A 19666-nucleotide genomic window follows, 5' to 3' on the forward strand; every position below is an offset into this window, starting at 1 on the left:
TAGGAAGGCAGGGTAATACTCACAGTGCTGCGGCCATGCCGTCGGCGGTGGGGCTGGGGGAGGATCGGGTGCACGCTGCGTGTGAGCGGCGCGCGTTACAGCTCCAGAGACGGTGGTCTCTGTCAGCCAGGGAGCCGGGCGCAAACCCTTAAGCAGCAGCCGGCTCCCTCCGGCAGGCTCCCACGTCGCAGGCAGATAGTAGCAGCAACTATCTGCCTGTCCTCAAAGGCAAAACTTGCTGCTTTATGCCCTAATTATCAAAAAGCCCAGGAGATGAGCCAAATGTGACCTGCTCCCTTTTGGGCACGATCTAAGACTGCCTGGGAGGGGAAGTAGAAGGGGAGGAGTTGGTCACACTGATTAATTATTTTAAAGTGCCCATGCTCCCTGTGGTCGCCTTCTATTCCCCAGTGTAACTCCAGTGACACCTAGTGGATGAAGGAGAAATACATTTCTTAAACTTCCTAAATTAGATGCAGATCAGATAACAAAATTAAACAGCCCACTTACAAGTCGGGAAACGATAGACTCAATTAAAACATTATAATATAAATAAATCAACAGGACCCGATGGGTTTAGCTATGAATTTTACAAAACCTTCCAGAAACAATTAGTAACCATTCTAATAACTACATTTGAAAAAGCTAAAAGCTTGAAAAATTCACAAAGAAGGTAAAGACCCAAAATATGTACAACATTATAGACCAATCGCTTTACTAAACACAGACAAAGATATATGCAAAAAATTATAGCCAACCGATTAAAACAGCTTCTCCCAGACTTGATAAACCTGGATCAGGTGGGATTTGTTAAAAATAGACAGGGAACAGAGAATATAAGAAGGGCAATAGATATTATGGAATATTATGGGAGAAAAGAAGAACCCTAATATGTTATGTCGCTAGATCCGCAAAAAGCCTTCGACAGGCTCAATTGGGGCTATATGGAAGAGGTTTTAAAATTTTTTGGAATAGAAAGCTTTTTGAAAGCTATAATGGCACTATATATTCAACCCCTCGAGCACATGTTTTTTGCAATAGCTGTATAACGAGAGTTATGGTAAACCTACCTTAGGTTAACTCTCTTTCTTGGTGGTCCATGGTAACCACAGGGTGACATCGGGGTTGTAGGTGGATCCAGAGGACTGTGGCACCAATCAGAGAAGCTTTGGAAAGTTTCCCAGGGTGCCCAACAGATAGAACACATGCCCAAGTACTCATACACACTTCTATAGCACAAAGACATGACTAAGGTCTTGGAAGGTCACAGTGTAGTATACAACACATAGGAATACCTCAGGTCTAAATTCAGGGTGGGCGCCATGTGGTTACCAAGGAACTCGAAGAAAGAGTTAACCTAAGGTAGGTCTACCATAACTCTAGTTTTCTTCTTCGGGTTCCATGATTCCCACAGGGTGACATCTGGGATGTCTCAAAGCCGTATGTAAGGGAGGGAATTTGCCGGATGTGTCAGAAGTACCCGACGACCAAAGGAAGCATCCTGGGAGGCGAACGTGTCAAATGCATAGAACTTTTTGAACGTATGAACAGACGACCATGTTGCAGCATTGCACAGTTGTTCGGCAGATGCTAAAGGGCGTGTTGCCCATGATGGGCCTACCACTCTGGTGGTGTGCCTTTATTGACAAAGGAATCGGAAGATTAGCCTGCTGGTAGGCTTGATAAATTGTCATGCGAATTCAGCGAGCAAGCGTTTGCTTGTCCACTGGCCAACCCTTTTTGTGGAATCCACAGAGCACTTAAAGAGTGATTTTCTGACCGAAGCAGTACGGTCCAGATAAATGGTCAGAGCCCTGACCATATCCAGTAGACGTTCATCCGCAGAGAGATCATCCGAGTTGAACGCTGGGACCACTATTTCCTGATTGATGTAGAATTTAGAGACTACCTTGGGAAGGCGAGATGGCCTGGTCCGTAACACCACCTTATCTGGGTGGAATATAAGGAACAGCATTCTGCGAGAGCTGACAAATCCGACACCCGTCTGGAGGATGCAATTGCCAAAAGAAACACTGTTTTGGCAGTGAGCCACTTTTAATCCACTGTCTGTAGAGGTTCAAAAGGAGGTTTGACCAGAGCCTGCAATACCAGGGACAAGTCCCAAGGTGTTGTAGGGGGAACATATGGTGGCTGAATACGTATAACACCCTGGAGGAATGTACGTACATCTGGAAGAAATGCAATTTTTCTTTTAAACCAAATTGACAATGCACTTTAAGAGAAGCTAGTCTTAAGCCAATGTCTAGGCCCCTTTGAAGGAATGCCAGGATTCTGGCCACCCTAAAAACCTTAGGGTCATACTACCGAGATGCACACCATGAGAAATAAGTGTGCCAGACCCAATAGTAAATTCTGTCAGACACTGGCTTGCGTGCCAGAATCATAGTCCTGACAACCATGGCAGAAAAACCCTTGTCTTTTAGTAAGGTAGTCTCAAGCGCCATGCCGTCAAAGACAGGTGCTGAAAGTCTGGGTGCAAACAAGGTCCCTGACTCAGCAAGTCTACCCGGAGGGGTAACTGGATTTGCAACAGATGTCATTCCAGCCACCATTCCACATACCAATGCCGACGTGGCCAGGCCGGGGCTATCAGGATAAGATCCCCGCCTTCCTGTTTGAATTTCCTAAGTACTCTGGGATTCATGGATATTGGAGGAAAGACATAAGGAAGATGATAATTCCATTGTACTGACAGAGCATCCGTAAAGCTGGCTTAAGGATCCCTGGACCTCGACCCGAACGTTGACACTTTGTTGTTGTGCCTGGACGCCATAAGGTCTGCATCTGGAAGGCCCCAACGGTCTACCAAAAGAGAAAAGACCTCGGGTGGAGTGACCACTCCCCCAGATGGATATCTTGGCGGCTTAGGAAGTCTGCCTCCCAATTTAGTACACCTGGGATGAAGACCGCCAACAGAGCCAGAATATGCTGTTCTGTCCTGGTCAGGATCTTGGACACTGATTTGGACGGCATTTCCTTGGAGGAGGTCCTGTAAGTGGATGAGGGCGTTGTAAACTGCCCGAAGCTCCAGTACATTGATGGACAGTCGAGTTTCTGGGATGGCCCAAACGCCTTGCAAGAACTGGGATTCTACTACTGCCCCCCAGCCTCGAAGACTGGCATCAGTAGTGAGGATCATCCATTCTGTGAACCAGAATGGATGATGCTGGGTTAGGTGATCTGTTTGAAGCCACCAATTAAGGGAGATTCGAACCTCCTGTGTCAAAGTGAGAAATGTGGGCCAGATGTGATGTTGTCCATCCCATTTCTGCAGTATGAGGCGTTGAAGGGGGCATGAATGAAATTGCGCCCACTCAACCATATCGAAAGTTGACACCATTAGTCCCAGGATCTTCATTGCCAAATTAACTGAAACTCTGGGCACTTGTCCATAGGAAGTGACATCTTCAAGGACTATGTGTCCAGAAGTGCTCCAAAATGCAGCATCCGCAGCGATGGGATGAGTGACGATTTCTCCCAATTGAGAAGCCAACAGTGTTGTTGGAGGATCTTGATTGTTATCTGCAAATGAGACAACAGAACCTCCTGAGATTTGGCTACTAGGAGTGAATCATATGTATGGGAATACTCGGATTCCCAGGGGGTGTAGGTGCTCCGCCTTTACTGCCATGATTTTTGTGAAAACCCTGGGAGCAGTGGCTAGGCCGAATGGAAGGGCCTGGAACTGAAAATGGTGGGCCTGAATAGCAAACCGGAGATATTTTTGGTGCGCTGGTAGGATCGGGACATGCAAGTAAGCGTTCCGAATGTCAAGGGTGACCCCTGGTTCCAGGGCCAGGATTATTGTCCATAAAGTTTCCATCCAAAACTTTGACCACTTTGTTGAGTTATTTTAAATTGAGAATTGGCCTTTAAGTCCCGTTTGGTTTTGGGACTAGGAACAGGCTAGAGTAAGACCAGAGCCCCCACTGGAGTTGGGGGGACTGGGATAAAGACCTGAGACTGTAGTAGTAAGTTCAGGATTTTTAGTAACTGCTCCACTTTGTGCGGATTGTGAGGAAGACCCGTGCAAAATAACTTTTGTGTGGGGATCTTTTGAACGATATGGAATAACCCCTTGACACGAATTTACTCACCCAGGCATCCGTTGACGTGGATAGCCAGTGTTGGTCGGAGTGAAGAGGTCTGCCTCCCACTTGGGGGTCCCCCTGCGGGAGGCCCGTCCCATCATGCAGAAGGCTTGTCTGCTTTGGCCAGGGGCTGTCTAGCCGCCCAGGCCTGTTTTGGTTTTGCTTTATTTGCTTTGGTAACAGAAGGGGCTCTGGGATAGGATTGACCGCGGGCCTTACCCTGGGGACGAAAGGGCTGAAAGGAGTTGGGCTTTAAGTTTTGTGGCAGAGCTGTAGGGAGACATGCAGTCTTAGCTGCTGCCAGAGATGCCACAATTTTGTTAAGCTCTTCCCCAAATAAATTTTCTCCTTTAAAAGTTAACAGTTCCAAAGTCTTTTTGGATTCAAGGTCGGCTTTCCAGGGCCTTAACCAAATAATACAATGGGCCTGTACAGAACTAGCAGACGCCTTGGCTTCTAGAATGCACGCATCTGAAATGGCCTCCATTATGTATAATGCAGTTTGTCTGATGTGATTAACACATAACCTGGCATCCTCAGTTGCATCTGGGGGGCAAGTTCATCTTCTAGGACCTGTAACCAGGGTAGGATGGCCATGGCAGCCCCGGTCGCCGCTATGGTAGGCCCCAGCGAAGGTAAAAATGGCCCTTAGGAAATGATCTAGGCGCCTATCTGTGGGATTTTTTAGTGAGGATCCCGTAGTGACACAAATAAGAGTACCGATGGCTTAACTAGCCTGGTAACATGTGAGTCTACCTTAGGAGGAAGTTCCCAGGGTTTACAATCCTCAGGAGGCAGAGGATATCATATTTGGATAAAAGCCTTTTAGAAATAGTAGACTTTTCGGTACTTATGTATTATCTGGACTCCCATGTTAAATGCACCCCATTTTTTCATACCCCTACTATCCAACTACGCATGGAGTTGATTTTATATAGTGTGGCGAGCGCAGCGGCGAGTCACCGTGCCTGAAGCGTGGTGAGCGCAGCGAGCCCCGCGAGGGGACGCGGTCTCATAAGAAAAACGGGAGTCCAGATATTACATAAGTACCCACTTTTCCCCTAAGGCTTCCCACTGATCTGTCCAGATCTTAACTAAATGATCCGAGTGAGGAAACTGAGCCTTGATGACTTTGTTTTTTGAAAACATCTCTAGTCTTAGCAGTTGGTTCCGGCTTCTCAGCGTCAGACAATAAGACTAAATTGATTGTCTCAATGAGGGCTGATACATCCATTCTTTCAACCTGTGAAACAGGGGTCCCATCTGGGAATAGTTGTCATCTTTGACATGCCTAGCAGGTTGTGCTGTATTAGGCAGTAAGTTTTGCATGGCTACCGTGGTATGTGTCAAGGTCTGCACCGTGGCCAACAAAGCATCCACCCATGGTGGAGGGGTTTGGACCACAGGGGGTGATATAGTAGGAGGAGGAAGGCGATCCACTAGGGTGCCTAATAACTGCCGAGGGAGGTTCTTGGGAAACCACTGTGGCAGAGGACTGGCCAGGGGGAATATAGCAATTAACACACAGCCCCTCCTGGATGACATTCTGTTCAGACAAGCCTTGCAAGGTAAGAGCTTGGGAGAGACTGTCTGAGCGCGCCCCCGTTTGGACATAATAAAATCACCCAAAGGGGAAATACAGTGTACAATAGGTATAACCTGAGAGGAAAACCTAGAGTGATGTACCAAATGTATGTGACCTGAGAGGATAAACCTCTAAATCTTCCTGAGAAGATATTAAGAAATACAGGGACAGCAAACAAGTTACTGACAGAGATAGGAGAAAAAAAGACTAGCACTTTACAGTCACATACACAGTTACTACAAAAGTAGCTGGCTGAAGAAAATAAATGCTATAACAAGTATGGAGTAAGTGGGATGAGGGTGTCTGTGAAAGTGTTTACAGAGCAAGGACGGTTTCATCCGCACTCTAAGAGACTCTGGCCGCTTGCTAGAAGATGGCTGCTGGTCTGAGAGTTAAGCAGGAACAGAGAAAGGACAGCTTCCTGGGCGGCAGATCTGCGTGAGATTGGCGCCCAAAGCTGGTGGAGGTTCTGCAGGCTAGGCACCGACCCCTGTGCTGGACTTCTCCCACCAGTGCATAATGAGCCCTTAAAATAAAATGGATTCCTCAGATCCAGCCTGCGCTCATGCCCCAGTGGTCGAGTGGAATCCCTGCCGCAAGCAGCAGTGTTCACACCAGCTGCTGTGGAATGTCTCCCTCAGCATGCCGCATGGCAGCTGTTTGCACTCTCAAAGAAAGCCTTACCTGCTCCTGTGCTCCGGTCACGCTGCCTGGGGGAGATGTCCGGCGGTGCTAGGCGCTGTGTCTATCCCCTGCCAAGTATCCCTCTGACCCAGGTCGTGGGGAAGTTCAGGCGCCAGCAGGAGTGAAGTGGCTGCCGCGCTGCGACTGACAGCGGAAGGCAGCCCAGCCGCATCATGCTGCTCAGTGTAAAAATAATAAAAAAATAAAAGCTTCTTATGGGGTTACCTAAGAATCTGAGGTAATCCCTGCTGAAAAAGACGTTGCTGCAGCTTCCTGCTGGCACCAAACAAAAACGGAGGAGCTGAGCATGAAGGCGGGGTTATGGGGAAGAGGGACCAGGCATCCTGGGAAACTTTCAAAAGCTTCGCTGATTGGTGCCACGGTCCTCTGGATCCGCCTACAACCCCGATGTCACCCTGTGGGAACAATGGAACCCGAAAAAGAAAATCCTTCAATTTCTATATTACAAATGGAACCAGTCAGGGGTGTCCGTTATCACCAATTATATTTGTCCTCTCCATAGAACCATTTGCAGAGATTATACGAAATATACAATCAATAGATGCCCCAATAATAAATGGGATGCAACATAAGACATTATTTGCAGATGATGTGCTTTTACTCCTTACTAAACCACAAACTTCTCTACCTAGCCTTTTGCAAGTAATAAGGGGATTTTTGTAAGAACTTACCGTTCAAACCCCTTTCTCTGGGTCCAGTCCGGTGACACAGCTCCACCTTGGGATGTAGGAGGGTCCGCAGGAGCCAAGGCACCTATAGCTGAAGCTTTTCCACTGGCTGCAGGCTCCTCCCCTTCTGCATCCCATCATGCTTCAGTTCAATCTTAAAAAGCACACTAGGATACACAACTCAGTCCAATGCCCGACATCTTATATGCACCATTATCTTACTATAACATGACACACATAAACGGCATGACTTCCTGAGAGTAGGGGAGGGATCGCTGTGTCACCGGACTGGACCCAGAGAAAGGGGTTCGAACGGCAAGTTCTTACAAAAATCCCCTTTTCTCTTTCATCCAGTCCAGTGACACAGCTTAGCACATTCAAGAGCCGGTATTATGGGAGGGTACGCCCAGACTGCCAGTTCTCATCACTGCCCGAACGAACGAAGCGTCCTCCGACGCGAACTCATGGAACCTGTAAAATTTGGTAAAGGTGTGAACAGAGGACCAAGTGGCAGCCCTGCACAACTGCTCCACTATAGCCCCATGACGTACAGCCCAAGAGGAAGCTACTGACCTGGTGGTATGAGCATTAATCCGAGAAGGAACAGGTCTACCTACCTTGGTGCAAGCAAAGGCAATAACTGACTTAAGCCACCTGGCAATAGTCTGTTTAAAAGCAGGCCAACCTCTCTTATGCACATCACACAGAACCAACAACAGATCTGTTTTGCGGATGTCTTTTACCCTTTCAACGTAAATTCGCAAGGCACAAACTAATTTTCTTAGTTTGTCCCTATTCGTAGCCCCTTCTGGAGGGGATAACACTGGGAGCACAATCTCCTGGATTAAATGAAAATAAGAAACCACTTTGGTAAGAAAAACGTAGGTACTGTTCAAAGCACAGCCCTATCTTCATGAAAAATTAAAATGTGGAGATTTACAGGACAACGCTCCTAACTCAAGAAACATACTTAAGATCAGCCGATCTCAACGGTTCAAATGGAGGATTCTGCAGTACTGACAGATCCAAAGATAAATCACACAGCGCCACCGGCTTCCTATATGGGGGTTTTAACCTGGTAACACCCTGTAAGAAAGTTTGAACTTCAGGTAGAAATGCTATCCTTTTCTGGAAGAAAATGGACAGCGCAGAAAGCTGCACTTTTAGCGACTGTAATCCCAGTCCAGATGAAAAACCATCCTGTAGGGACTCCAATAATCTAGACACCTTGAACCTGGAGGTGTGTACCTTTTGACGCTCACACCACCTGATGTAAATCTTCCATACTCTGTGATAATTTGCAGCAAAAACAGGTTTACAACCCCTAAGCATAGTCTGAATTATCGCATCAGAGAGACCTTTCTTTTTCAATAAGGAGGTCTCATAAACCAGGCCGTCAAATGTAGCCGAGCAAGGTCCAGATGTAGAAACGGCCCTTGTCTTAGAAGGTCCTGCTGAAGGGGAAAGAGACCAAGACTCTACTGATAACCTCAGAATGTCCGAGTACCATGACCTCTTGGGCCAGTCTGGTGCAATTAGAATGGCTTGCACTTCCTGAGAGCTCACCCTTCTTAATACCCTCGGTATCATTGGGAATGGAGGAAAAACATATACAAGGTGAAATTGCCACTGAACCGTCATGGCATCCACCGCCCAAGTGGTTGGGTCCCTGGTCCTGCAACAGAACTTCGAAACCTGACAGTTGTTCCTGGATGCCATTAGATCCACTTCTGGAAGCACCCAGCGACTCACAATCTCCTGGAATACTTCTGGTTGCAATGACCATTCCCCCTCCAGTAGGTCCTCCGTGCTGAGGAAATCCGCCTCTACATTCCGGATCCCCGGAATGAATATAGCAGACAGAATCGGAATGTTGAGTTCTGCCCAGGTGAAGATCTGCAAGACTTCCTGCATTGCCATCCTGCTGCGAGTCCCGCCCTGATGATTCCGGTAAGCCACAGCCATGGATCGGAAGACCTTTCAAACAATCCTCGACCTGCTGAAGAGTCCTCCAGACTGCTCGAAGTTCCAATATATTTATTTCGACCAGAGACCCTGAAACCGATGGAGGAGGGGCATGCTATTTTTATTCATGTGCTAAACAGGATTCGCTGCACGTCGCCAGTATTCACATTGAATACTGCCCTATGTCCGTCCACCAGAAGAAGGACTCCCTTGTCTCCTGAGAGAGCAGTTACCTTTCCTGTCTCATTGTATTTGCATTCCCTGACCAACAGGACAGAATGTTCCATTGAAATGTTCTGGAATGAAACGTCTCGAAGGTCGCCACCATCTTGGCAAGGAGTTTCACCCGCCAAACTGTAGGCCTTGGAGCCTGCAGTAAAACTAGAACTAACTGGCGGATGTCCTTTGCTTTCGACTCTGGAAGGAAAACCCAATGTAAATGGGTGTCCAAGGTTACTCCCAGAAATAGTCATCTCTGAGAGGGAACCAAATGGGATTTGGTCAGATTTAGCACCCATCCCATGTCCTGCAAAAACTGAGTTGCAATGGACAGGTGTTCCACTAACTTGCTCTCTGACTCTGCTTTGAAAAGCAGATCGTCTAAGTATGGGATTATCACAATCCCTTGGAGCCGCAGTGACGCAGCCATAACCGCCATCACTTTTGTGAACACCCTTGGTGCTGTCACCAGACCAAAGGGCAGGGCCTGGAACTGTAAATGAGTCTCCCCTATCGCAAATCGAAGTAGAGACTATGGGGCAGATGTATTAAGCTTTAACAAGAGATAAATCCAAGGGTGATAAGGAGAGATAAACGTCCAGCCAATCACCTGCTAACTGCCATGTTACAGGCTGTGTTTGAAAAAAGTCAGTAAGGAGCTGATTGGCTAGACATTTATCTCTCCTTATCACCCTTGCATTTATCTCTTGTTAAAGCTTAATACATCTGCCCCTTAGTTCCTTGCATATGGGTATGTGGAGATATGCATCCTGGATGTCTACGGATGCTAAAAATTCTCCTGACTCTAAGCTGCCAAGCACTGAGCGGAGGGACTCCATACAGAAATGATCCACCCAGAGGTGTAGATTTAAAGATTTCAGATTTAGTATGGGTCTGACTGACCCATCTGGTTTGGGTACCAAGAAGAGTATCGAATAAAACCTCTTCTTGTGTTCCTCCTGAGAGACCGGGACCACAACGTTCTTCTCCCAGAGAGCCAAAGCTGCTTCCAAAAGGACCTTGCATGCCCTGGCTTCCCCTGGTAAAGGGTTGGCAGAAATCTCCTTGGAGGATTCCACCTGAGATTTATCCGATAACCTATTGAGACAATGGAGAGAACCCAAGGGTCGGAGGTTGGAATATTCCACTTGTCCCGATACTGCAGGAGGCGACCCCCCACTCTGAGACCAGAAGGTGGAGCCTTTACCCCGTCATGCGAAGGTCTTATCCTCTCCTTTTGACACTTGCTTCTTACTCAGGGCTGGGCAACACTGGCCCTCCAGATGTTAATGAACTACACATCCCAGGATGCTTTGCATTAGTTTTGCTATGTGGCCATGCTGAAACTGATGCAAGGCATGCTGGGATGTGTAGTTCATCAACATCTGGAGGGCCGCAATTGCCCAGCCCTGTTCTTACTGAAGGCCCCAAATCTTGATTTGGCAGCCTTAGCTCTACCTGCCGGGAATCTACCTCTTCCCACCTGACCCTTACTGGATGCACCGCCACAAAAGGAGGAGCGAAAAGTAGACTTAAACACCCCAAACTTAGAGCTTGAGGCCTTTGTGGTGGTGGGCAAGAAAGTACTTTCCCCCCCGTGGCCTGTTTAAAAATGGCCTCTAGTTCAGAGCCAAAAAGTAATTCCCCTTTGAACTCTAAGGTTTCCAGGGCTTTCCAGAGGGCTCGCCTAGCCGACACAGAAGTGGCGGAAACCTTGGACGCCATTTTAGCACCTTCCTCCCCAGCCTCCGTGATGTACTATGCTGCACATCAGAGTTTTTCTGTCAGGATAAATGCCTCTGAATCAGGCCGCAGCTGATCTCCCAAAGCCTCAGTCCACTTAATCATAGCTTTTGCTACCCAAGCTGAGGTAATAATGGGGCGGAGTATATATCCCACTCCCTCAAAAACAGCTTTTAGGCATCCTTCCACCTTTTTATCCAGCGAATCCTTAAAGGCTGCACTACCCTGAACTGGTAATGCTGTGGCCTTTGACAATCTAGCCACCGGGGCATCAACCAACGGGACTTTCTCCCACAATTTTACATGCTCTTCCGGCATGGGATACATATTTGCATATCTCTTGGACATAGACACCTTTTTGTCAGGGACGTTCCAAGCCTCCCCTAACAACGAGACCATACCGGGGTCTGAGGGGAAAGTAACAGATTCTCTGCGCATTCTTTTAAAGATGCACTGAGCCTGAATCTTATCTTCCTCTGACAAGTCTAAAGGCCCCCATACATTAGGCCGACTTGTCCTTAGGACAAGTCGGACCCAATTCTCCTGTGAGCCACCCGGCAGCTCCCGGGAGGCTCACATACAATTTGGCACTTGATGAGCCAATTCACATGTCATAAATCACTTGCAATTTATCACATTTAACGGGGAGCTGCAGCGGGTGGTGAGGAGCAGGGGGCGGGCGGTGAGGAGCAGGGGGGGGGCGGTGATACTCATCAGTGGGACGCCGGAGCGGGCAGTGGGTCCTGACGCTTTAACTAGCTGGCGGCGCCGGCGAGTGCTGACCTGGCCGGGCGGTGTGTGATCGGGGATATCAGCAGCGGGGACGGGCAGTGCAGTGGCGGGTATTAGATTTTTAAAATACCTGTCAAATGACTGGCCATTCTCTGCCAATCAGAGAACGGCCAGTCATTTGACAGGTGCCACTGCACTGCCAATCCCGCAGCGCTGCGGATCACATTGCCTGGTCAGGTCAGCACTCGCCGGCGCCGCCAGCTATTTAAAGCGTCAGGACCCGCTGCCCGCTCCGGCGTCCCCCTTATGAGCGCTGCTGATCCCACTGCTCCCCCGGTCAGTCTGAAAGCATATGCCTGTCAGGCGGGCAGGCATATGCATACAGGGAGGTCGGAAGTGATCTTATGTGCTGACCGTCCAACCTCCCTGATACGATCCGATGTCACACATCTGTGATTTTGGGACGATTTTACCCGGTTATCGGTCCAAAGTGCTGAAATCGGATGAAATCGTCCCAAAATCGCATTGTGTATGGGGGCCTTAAGGCCAGTCTTACAGCCAGGATAAGATCCTCAATACCTGGGACAGAAGCATCAGCCTCTTCCCTATGGTCACCAGATAAATCATCTGCACACACCCCATCATCTGAATCAGTAGATAACCGAGGTGGTGTAACTGAAGGCCTTCTAGAGGAAGGACTATCGGGGATTTGTGCAAACTCTTCCATAAGTGCATTCATTTTATGTACCCCCCCGCGCAGTGTCCTGAATGACTTGCAACAATACGGGGTCCCCTTGTGCGGGAGCAATGGACCGAAAAGTATTTTGGGAGGAAGAACTAGGGCCAGGAGACATGATCAAGCTGTCCCTCTGCCTATTAAGTGCCTCAAACAGGGCATTCATAGAGCTCCTCAATGCTGCAGCTCACGCTGGCTCAAGTTTCTCGGCCCTCTGGGCATGCGCATTGTCAGGCACAGATTTACAAGCAGGGCAAAGGTCCCCTTGGTTCATCTGTCCACATGTAAATTTAACCCCGCAAATACTGCAGTTTAAAGACATGTCCTGAAACCTGCACTAGACTATTGTTAATAAAAACCTAACTACGCTAGTAAAATCCAGTAAAAAATGCCGGCTGCATCAGCTGCCGATCAGCCAAGCACCCACTCCTGTGGGCACCTAAAACGAACTGAAGCATGATGGGATGCAGAAGGGGAGGAGCCTGCAGCCAGTGGAAAAGCTTCAGCTATAGGTGCCTTGGCTCCTGCTAACCCTCCTACATCCCAAGGTGGAGCTGTGTCGCCGGACTGGACAAAAGAGCAAAATCAATATGCTAAAACTTCCTACTATAAACTAAATAAAAATGAAACAGAGATATACCAATAAACCTGTATTACTCAACCTGTATTATTTTGTAAAGTATTAATATGGAAAAAAAAAATCTCCATCTCAAATGGGAAAGATTTGAATATATTGACAGATGAAGATCAGTGGGAGATGGTGTTTGCTATTGCACATAAAATGACTAAATCTGTAGCGCATATTGAAAGATATATGAAACACTTCTATAGGAGCTATCTAACTCCAGATATATAGAATAAATAAAATATATCCAACACAGATAGATGTATGCTGGAGATGTGGGCAGGGAAGAACAGACTTAATACAATACATATCTTTTGGACTTGTACTAGAATAAGAAACATGTGGAGAGATGTAGAGAGAGTCATTCTACAAGTGATAGGGGTGGAAATAGAACAGACTCCCCAGACGGTACTTCTTCAGGTCTACCCAAGATATAAAACAGACAAACACATACTTCCTAAACCATGTTTTTATAGCAACGGTGATAGCCCAGTATTGGAGACAAGAGCAAATACCATGTATATCAGGGGTGGCCAGACCAAGATCTACCAACAGTTCATGTTTTTCAGGCAACCTATGGAATGAATGCAGCAGGTTTGAAAATGTGACAGTTAGTAATGGCTACAGCTGTGCACCAGCTAGGTGATTTGGAAAATGTAGACCGTTGGTAGATCTCGAGGACCGGTTTGGCCACCCCTGATCTATATTATTGATAATGAATAAAATAAACTATGCATATAGAATGGAGATAAGTGATATAATAGAAAATATTAAAGTATCAAAGAAATGGAATGTTTGGAAACATTATATTGAGCGTGAGGGAGATACCTTCTAGGAAGTCATAAATAAACAATAATGTGTATAAATGTAAATGCAAATGTATCTCTTTAAGATCTGTGTTCCTGAATAAGCAACAACCTTCTGGAAACTCCCTTGAAATATATTAACCCTGGAGCCGATAGGGTTATGAGTGTATGAAAGTAGATAGAATGTTAGGGTGCATACACACTGTACAATTTTTTTGACCAATTTGGTTAAAAGACATTTCCATTGAACCCAGTGTCCTGGACTAAACATGTTGACTAAAGATATTGACGACAGACGAAAGATCTAGCTACAGTTTATAGGCTCTTTTTGAAAGATATTCAAATTGATCTGCATGCACAGTTGACGAACAATCTTGATGAACAACTGGCGGGTATGCGCATCATCATTCATCGTTTGTTTGTTGACAATATATTTTGTCAACATCTTTCGTCCAGGACACTGGGTTCAATTTAAATGTCTTTCAACCAAATTGGTCAAATAAATTGTACAGTGTGTATGCACCTTTAGAATGATATGTAAGACTATTATGTTTTTTTGAATTTGTTATTTATTTGTGTTAGATATGTATGAGAAATATAAAGCATATCTAATGTATGTGTCGAGAAATAATAAAATATCTGAGAAATTAAAAACGTCAAAAAGCTGGGTACACATATATACAATTGTCGGGCCGTTCTGGGTCGGACGGCAGTTCAATTGTATAGGTGTGTACGCTGTCCCGTACGAGCGATAAACGGCAAAAAATGGTCTTGTCCGTCCATACTCTGTCGGTCGACTGTTCTTGGCTGTTTAATTTTCATCCGACAGGACGGCCCATATAGGAACAAAAGTGCAGTGTGTACGCACGTTCAATCGATATGCTGCCGTCCTTGTGACTATACTGCCAAAGCTGGAACGCCCATGTGGGCGTTCCATAGCTGCATGACCTCTCGGCAGGGTGACTAAAAAAAAAAAATTACGTGGAGCCGACTTTCTCGGCTCCTGATTGGCCGCTAGGCGGCCAATAGAATCATTCGGTTGAGAGGCGCGGAAGAGGAAACATCTCTGCGCCTCTCAAAGTCCATCGTGTACCGGCGGCTGATGCGGCGGAGACGGAGAAGAGCAGATCGTCGCCAGAGGACCTGGGTGAGTAGGATTTCCTTCCACAGGTCCCCCATGGATTTATTTGGATCCAGGACCCCGGACTCTTCAGCCCTGGAGCCCCGGACCAGCCCCGGAACCAAGGCACCGGCAGTGGACCCAGGGACCAAGCGACGGGCTCAAGATAGGTAAGTATCAGTATGTATGGGCTTTGGATGTATAAAGTTTTATTTTGATTGTGTGTCAGTGTGTTTGACTATTTTTTTTTCTGTGGAACTACAAGTGCCAGCGGGCCCTTTAATGCCCCGCATGCTGGGACTTGTGGTTCTCCAAGTCCCAGCATGCGGGGGAGGCTTGCTGGGACTCATAGTTCCACAGTAAAAGACAATAGTTTTTCTTCTATTTTTTTACACTTCAATCAGCCCGGTGACCACCGCACAGGGTCACCGGGGACAGCACCAGGCTTCAGCCTGGTCAAGTAAGTCCTGGAGGGGGGGGGGGGGGGGGCTTTATTGGTGGGGGGGTCCCCACTTCCCCAGGACCCCTGGCCAGGATGACCGGTTAGAGGGCTAAATGCTTTGGCCGGGGGGGGACTTGTATAAAAAGTCTCCCCCCGGCTGTGGCATTACCGGCTGACTAAAGTTGTATATAGACAGGTTTGCGTCTAAATTTTAGTTTGCTATAATGATAATTTTGTTCACATATGACGTGTCAATAGCCCAAATCGAGACAGTGTGTACGGTGGTACAATCTTTTTCTTGCGACTGTTTGGACGGGAGTACATTGGACGTCGCAAGTAAAATTGTACAGGTGTGTACGCGTGTAATCGGCTGTTTGTGGACAGTCCGACGGGTGTATGGTCGGTCGAACGGTCACAAGAAACAGGGATTGTATATATGTGTGCCCAGCTTAAGGCAGTAACCTCTGTGTCACCCTGAGTGTTAAGGTGCCCAAACACTAGAAAGATCTGCGATCATAAGATGTGCGCATAAATTAGCCTTCAAATCTTTTGTCCGATCTGGACAAAAGATTTCAGGCAAGTGCACATCTTTACCAAAGATTTTTCTTAAGATCCCGTGTGCGTTCCTATGGATCTTTTGTTAAATCTTCTGATCTTTTGTGCAGCACGTAAGATCAGAAGATTTAGCAAAAGATCCACGGGAGCGAGCATCGGCCGATTTTCGACCGATTATCGGTAAATATTTATCGAAAATCGGCCAATCGGCTGCGCTCGGGCCAGCCTTGCAACGTGTGCAGGACACCAATATAGGAGCCTTTGTGTCACTACCGCTGTCCTCTGACATTGTACAAGAGGCAGCTAAACTGGTAGTTAACAATATACTCCTGACAGGCAGTGATAGTGTTAACACAGTATATGAGACACAACCCACATACAATGCAAATAATAAAGTGTCACTGAGCTCCGTAAAGCACTATGGCCGGCAGGAGCATACATTGCTGTAACCTGTGCTCCAGTACCAAAGGTAAAGGCATTGAAGAGGTGGACCCTGGAAGGGCTGAGTGCTCTCCGTGTCCCTCTATCACTATGCAGCAGGTAGGCAGGAAGGGATCAGGGAAGGAGACTCACATGGGTATATTCCTTCCGGGTGTGGATCGTTAGGTCTACAACAACTAGGTCGACAAGCATTGGGTCGTCACCACTAGGTCAACAGGCAGCAAGGTCCACATGGGTCTACATCGACATGGGTCAAGGTCAACACAAGCATTAGTTCGACATGGCCAATGTCGACATGGGGTTTTTCACTTTTTTTACCCGGATGTCGACACAGTTGACATGGACACAGTTTGAAGTGCACCGCATTCGCTACGCTCAGCACACTATTTTATTCTCCCACCACACCCTAGTGCAGGGCTGGGCAATTGCGGCGCTCCAGATGTTGATGAACTACACATCCCAGGATGTTTTGCATTAGTTTTGCTATGTGGCCATGCTGAAACTGATGCAAGGCATGCTGGGATGTGTAGTTCATCAACATCTGGAGGGCCGCAATTGCCCAGCCCTGCCCTAGTGGATGGAAGGGCATGAAATACCGCCTGTCGGCACATGTCGGCTCAAAAAAACCCATGTCGACCTTTTGACTGTCGACCTAAACCCATGTCGACCTAGTGGTGTCAACCCAATGCTTGGCGACATAGTTGCTGTAGACCTAATGACCTATCCCATTCCTTCCTCCTGTCCCCGGGAGAGAGGCTGTGTGAGGGGAGCCTACTCCCCCTACTAGTAAATGGCCGTCCAGGAATTTTGACCTCATGCGGCTCCTGAAAAATTGCAGGGATCCAGTGCACGCCAGGCATCCCCACTTACTGGCGCCGCTGCCCACACACACACCGTTCCCTGGTGGTCCAGCGGGACAGTTCAGCGTGTGCGGGGAGCACGTTACCTTAATCAGTGTCCCGGTGCCGGCTGTCGGTCCCCAGTGCCCGGGGCCAGCCGGATACACCTCCACCCGTGGCAGCCAACTTGGGAGGTGACTTGGGTGGTGTGCAGCTGCTGGGCCCGGATGATGGAGCGGCAGTGCAGGGGTCTAACAGACCCCCAGCGCTGCTGCCATGTCACTGACACAAGGTGTCAGTGTAAAATTCAGAAAAAAAATAAAGTTTTCAAATCAGTAGTAAGACTGCACAAGCCCCTCTCTATAGTGAGTGTTGGCTCCTGCCAGCACAACTAAAACTGAAACTAGCTGGGCCTGGAAGTGGGGTAGAGGAGGGGGAAGAGCTGGGCTGTCCTGGGAACAGCCAAGAAGTTTAACCTTTCTGGTGCTGGAATGGTTCACGACCCACTCTCTACCCCCTGTAATCCCTGTGGCCCAGAAGAAATTTATCCTAGTAATGTAATGCTTCTAGGTCATCCAAAATAAGTACCAATACCTTTATGTACCAGCAACCTGACATCCCTGCTCTGTGCTGCTGGGGACTGTGCTCCTACCAATATATAACACTCGGGATTATTCTGATTCACTCGGAAAGACACAATCACTCTCTAATGGACAAAAACCATATGCACTGAAGGTGGAGCTGATGTAACATGTGCAGAGTGTGTTAGATTTGGGTGTTTTATTGTTTCTGTGCAGGGTAAATACTGGTTGCTTTATTTTTACACAGCAATATAGATATCAGTTTGAAATACACCTCCCACCCAAATTTAACTCTCTCTGTATATGTTACATCAGCCCCACCTGCAGTGCATATAGTTTTATCCATTAGAGAGTGATTGTGCCTTTCCGAGTGAATCAGAATACCCCCCTCAGTCTGTGGCTTCCTGTATCTGTGTGATAGCAGCCTAATATTCCTGCTCTGTGCTGCTGAGGACCCTGCTCCTACCACTATATAACGCTCAGCGTGTGGCTTTCTGTATCAGTGTGACAGCAGCCTGACATCACTGCTCTGTGCTGCTGGGGACCCTGCTCATACCACTATATAACTCTCAGCCTGTGGCTTCCTGTATCAGTGTGACAGCAGCCTGACATCACAGCCCTGTGCTGCTAAGGACCTTGCTCCTACCACTATATAACGCTCAGTCTGTGGCTTCCTGTATCAGTGTGACAGCAGCCTGATATCACTGCTCTGTGCTGCTAGGGACCCTGCTCCTACCACTATATAACGCTCAGCGTGTGGCTTTCTGTATCAGTGTGACAGCAGCCTGACATCACTGCTCTGTGCTGCTGGGGACCCTGCTCATACCACTATATAACTCTCAGCCTGTGGCTTCCTGTATCAGTGTGACAGCAGCCTGACATCACAGCCCTGTGCTGCTAAGGACCTTGCTCCTACCACTATATAACGCTCAGTCTGTGGCTTCCTCTATCAGTGTGACTGCAGCCTGACATCTCTGCTCTGTGCTGCTTAGGACCCTGCTTCCACCACTATACAGATGGAGCCGCTTTCATGGAGTGGCTCCTGACACGGTAAGTGCCACAGAATGTGGTGCACATGCGTTAGACACTTGCGCCCCCCCCATTCACTTTTCCGATTGCGATGCACCAGCAATAACGAGTCTAGCTCCATCTGTTTAATGCTTTATGGCAGGACAATATAGTGTGATTACTTGCCTGCAGTCACTCACCTTCACAGTGTGATCGTCTGAAGATGATGCCAGCCATTTGCCATCTGGACTGAAGCGTAGGCAGCGGACAGCCTGCGTGTGGCCCTGAATACAAACATCCACCAGGGTCACAAATGAGGCATTAGACATTGGCCAAGTGCAGGCAGCGCATATGGGGGGTGACTCACCTTGTAGCGAAACACGCAGCCTTTCCGGCGCACGTCCCACAGCTGGAACTCAGGAGGAAAAGGGAGAGAATTCAGTTATTGTGCTGGAATATTACCTTGTGGTTACCCATTAGTCTCAGGTGGGCAACCATATATATTCACCCAGCAATCCCACCTGGAATCACCCCGGTTCCTGCATCTCAGGCAGCACTGCCATATACAGGGTACAGGAGCTGCTGCCCACTTTCCCTGCCAGGTATGTACTGTACAATGCTGATTTGTGCAGTCTCCATAGTCACACATTACTCGCAGATGAGGTCGCCATGAATAGCCCAGTCATATGGACTATACTAGGATGGCACCATTCATAACAAGCCTGCCCCATCATCCGTAAGTGCCCATTATACACCTGCCCTGCCCAGTCACCCGTAAGTGCCC

At 47.8% G+C, this 19666-nt stretch overlaps 1 protein-coding gene across 5 annotated transcripts in view; it reads right to left on the reverse strand.

Annotated features, from left to right (window-relative positions):
* Positions 1–19666, reverse strand: part of KATNB1 (katanin regulatory subunit B1) — a 67940-nt gene that overhangs the window by 40134 nt on the left and 8140 nt on the right. For 4 of the 5 annotated variants that reach the window (XM_083165313.1, XM_083165311.1, XM_083165312.1 and 1 more), the window contains exons 6-7: positions 19250–19291; positions 19083–19166 (exon numbers count right to left, since the gene is read on the reverse strand). The exons of the other annotated variant lie outside the window; for it this stretch is intronic. In XM_083165313.1, the coding sequence (XP_083021439.1) occupies positions 19083–19166; positions 19250–19291 (126 nt within the window). The remainder of the gene's footprint in view (positions 1–19082; positions 19167–19249; positions 19292–19666) is intronic. 5 annotated transcript variants of the gene reach the window in all.

Source organism: Crinia signifera, chromosome 11 (assembly GCF_055691185.1).
Source record: "Crinia signifera chromosome 11, ASM5569118v1, whole genome shotgun sequence".
NCBI lineage: Eukaryota > Metazoa > Chordata > Amphibia > Anura > Myobatrachidae > Crinia > Crinia signifera.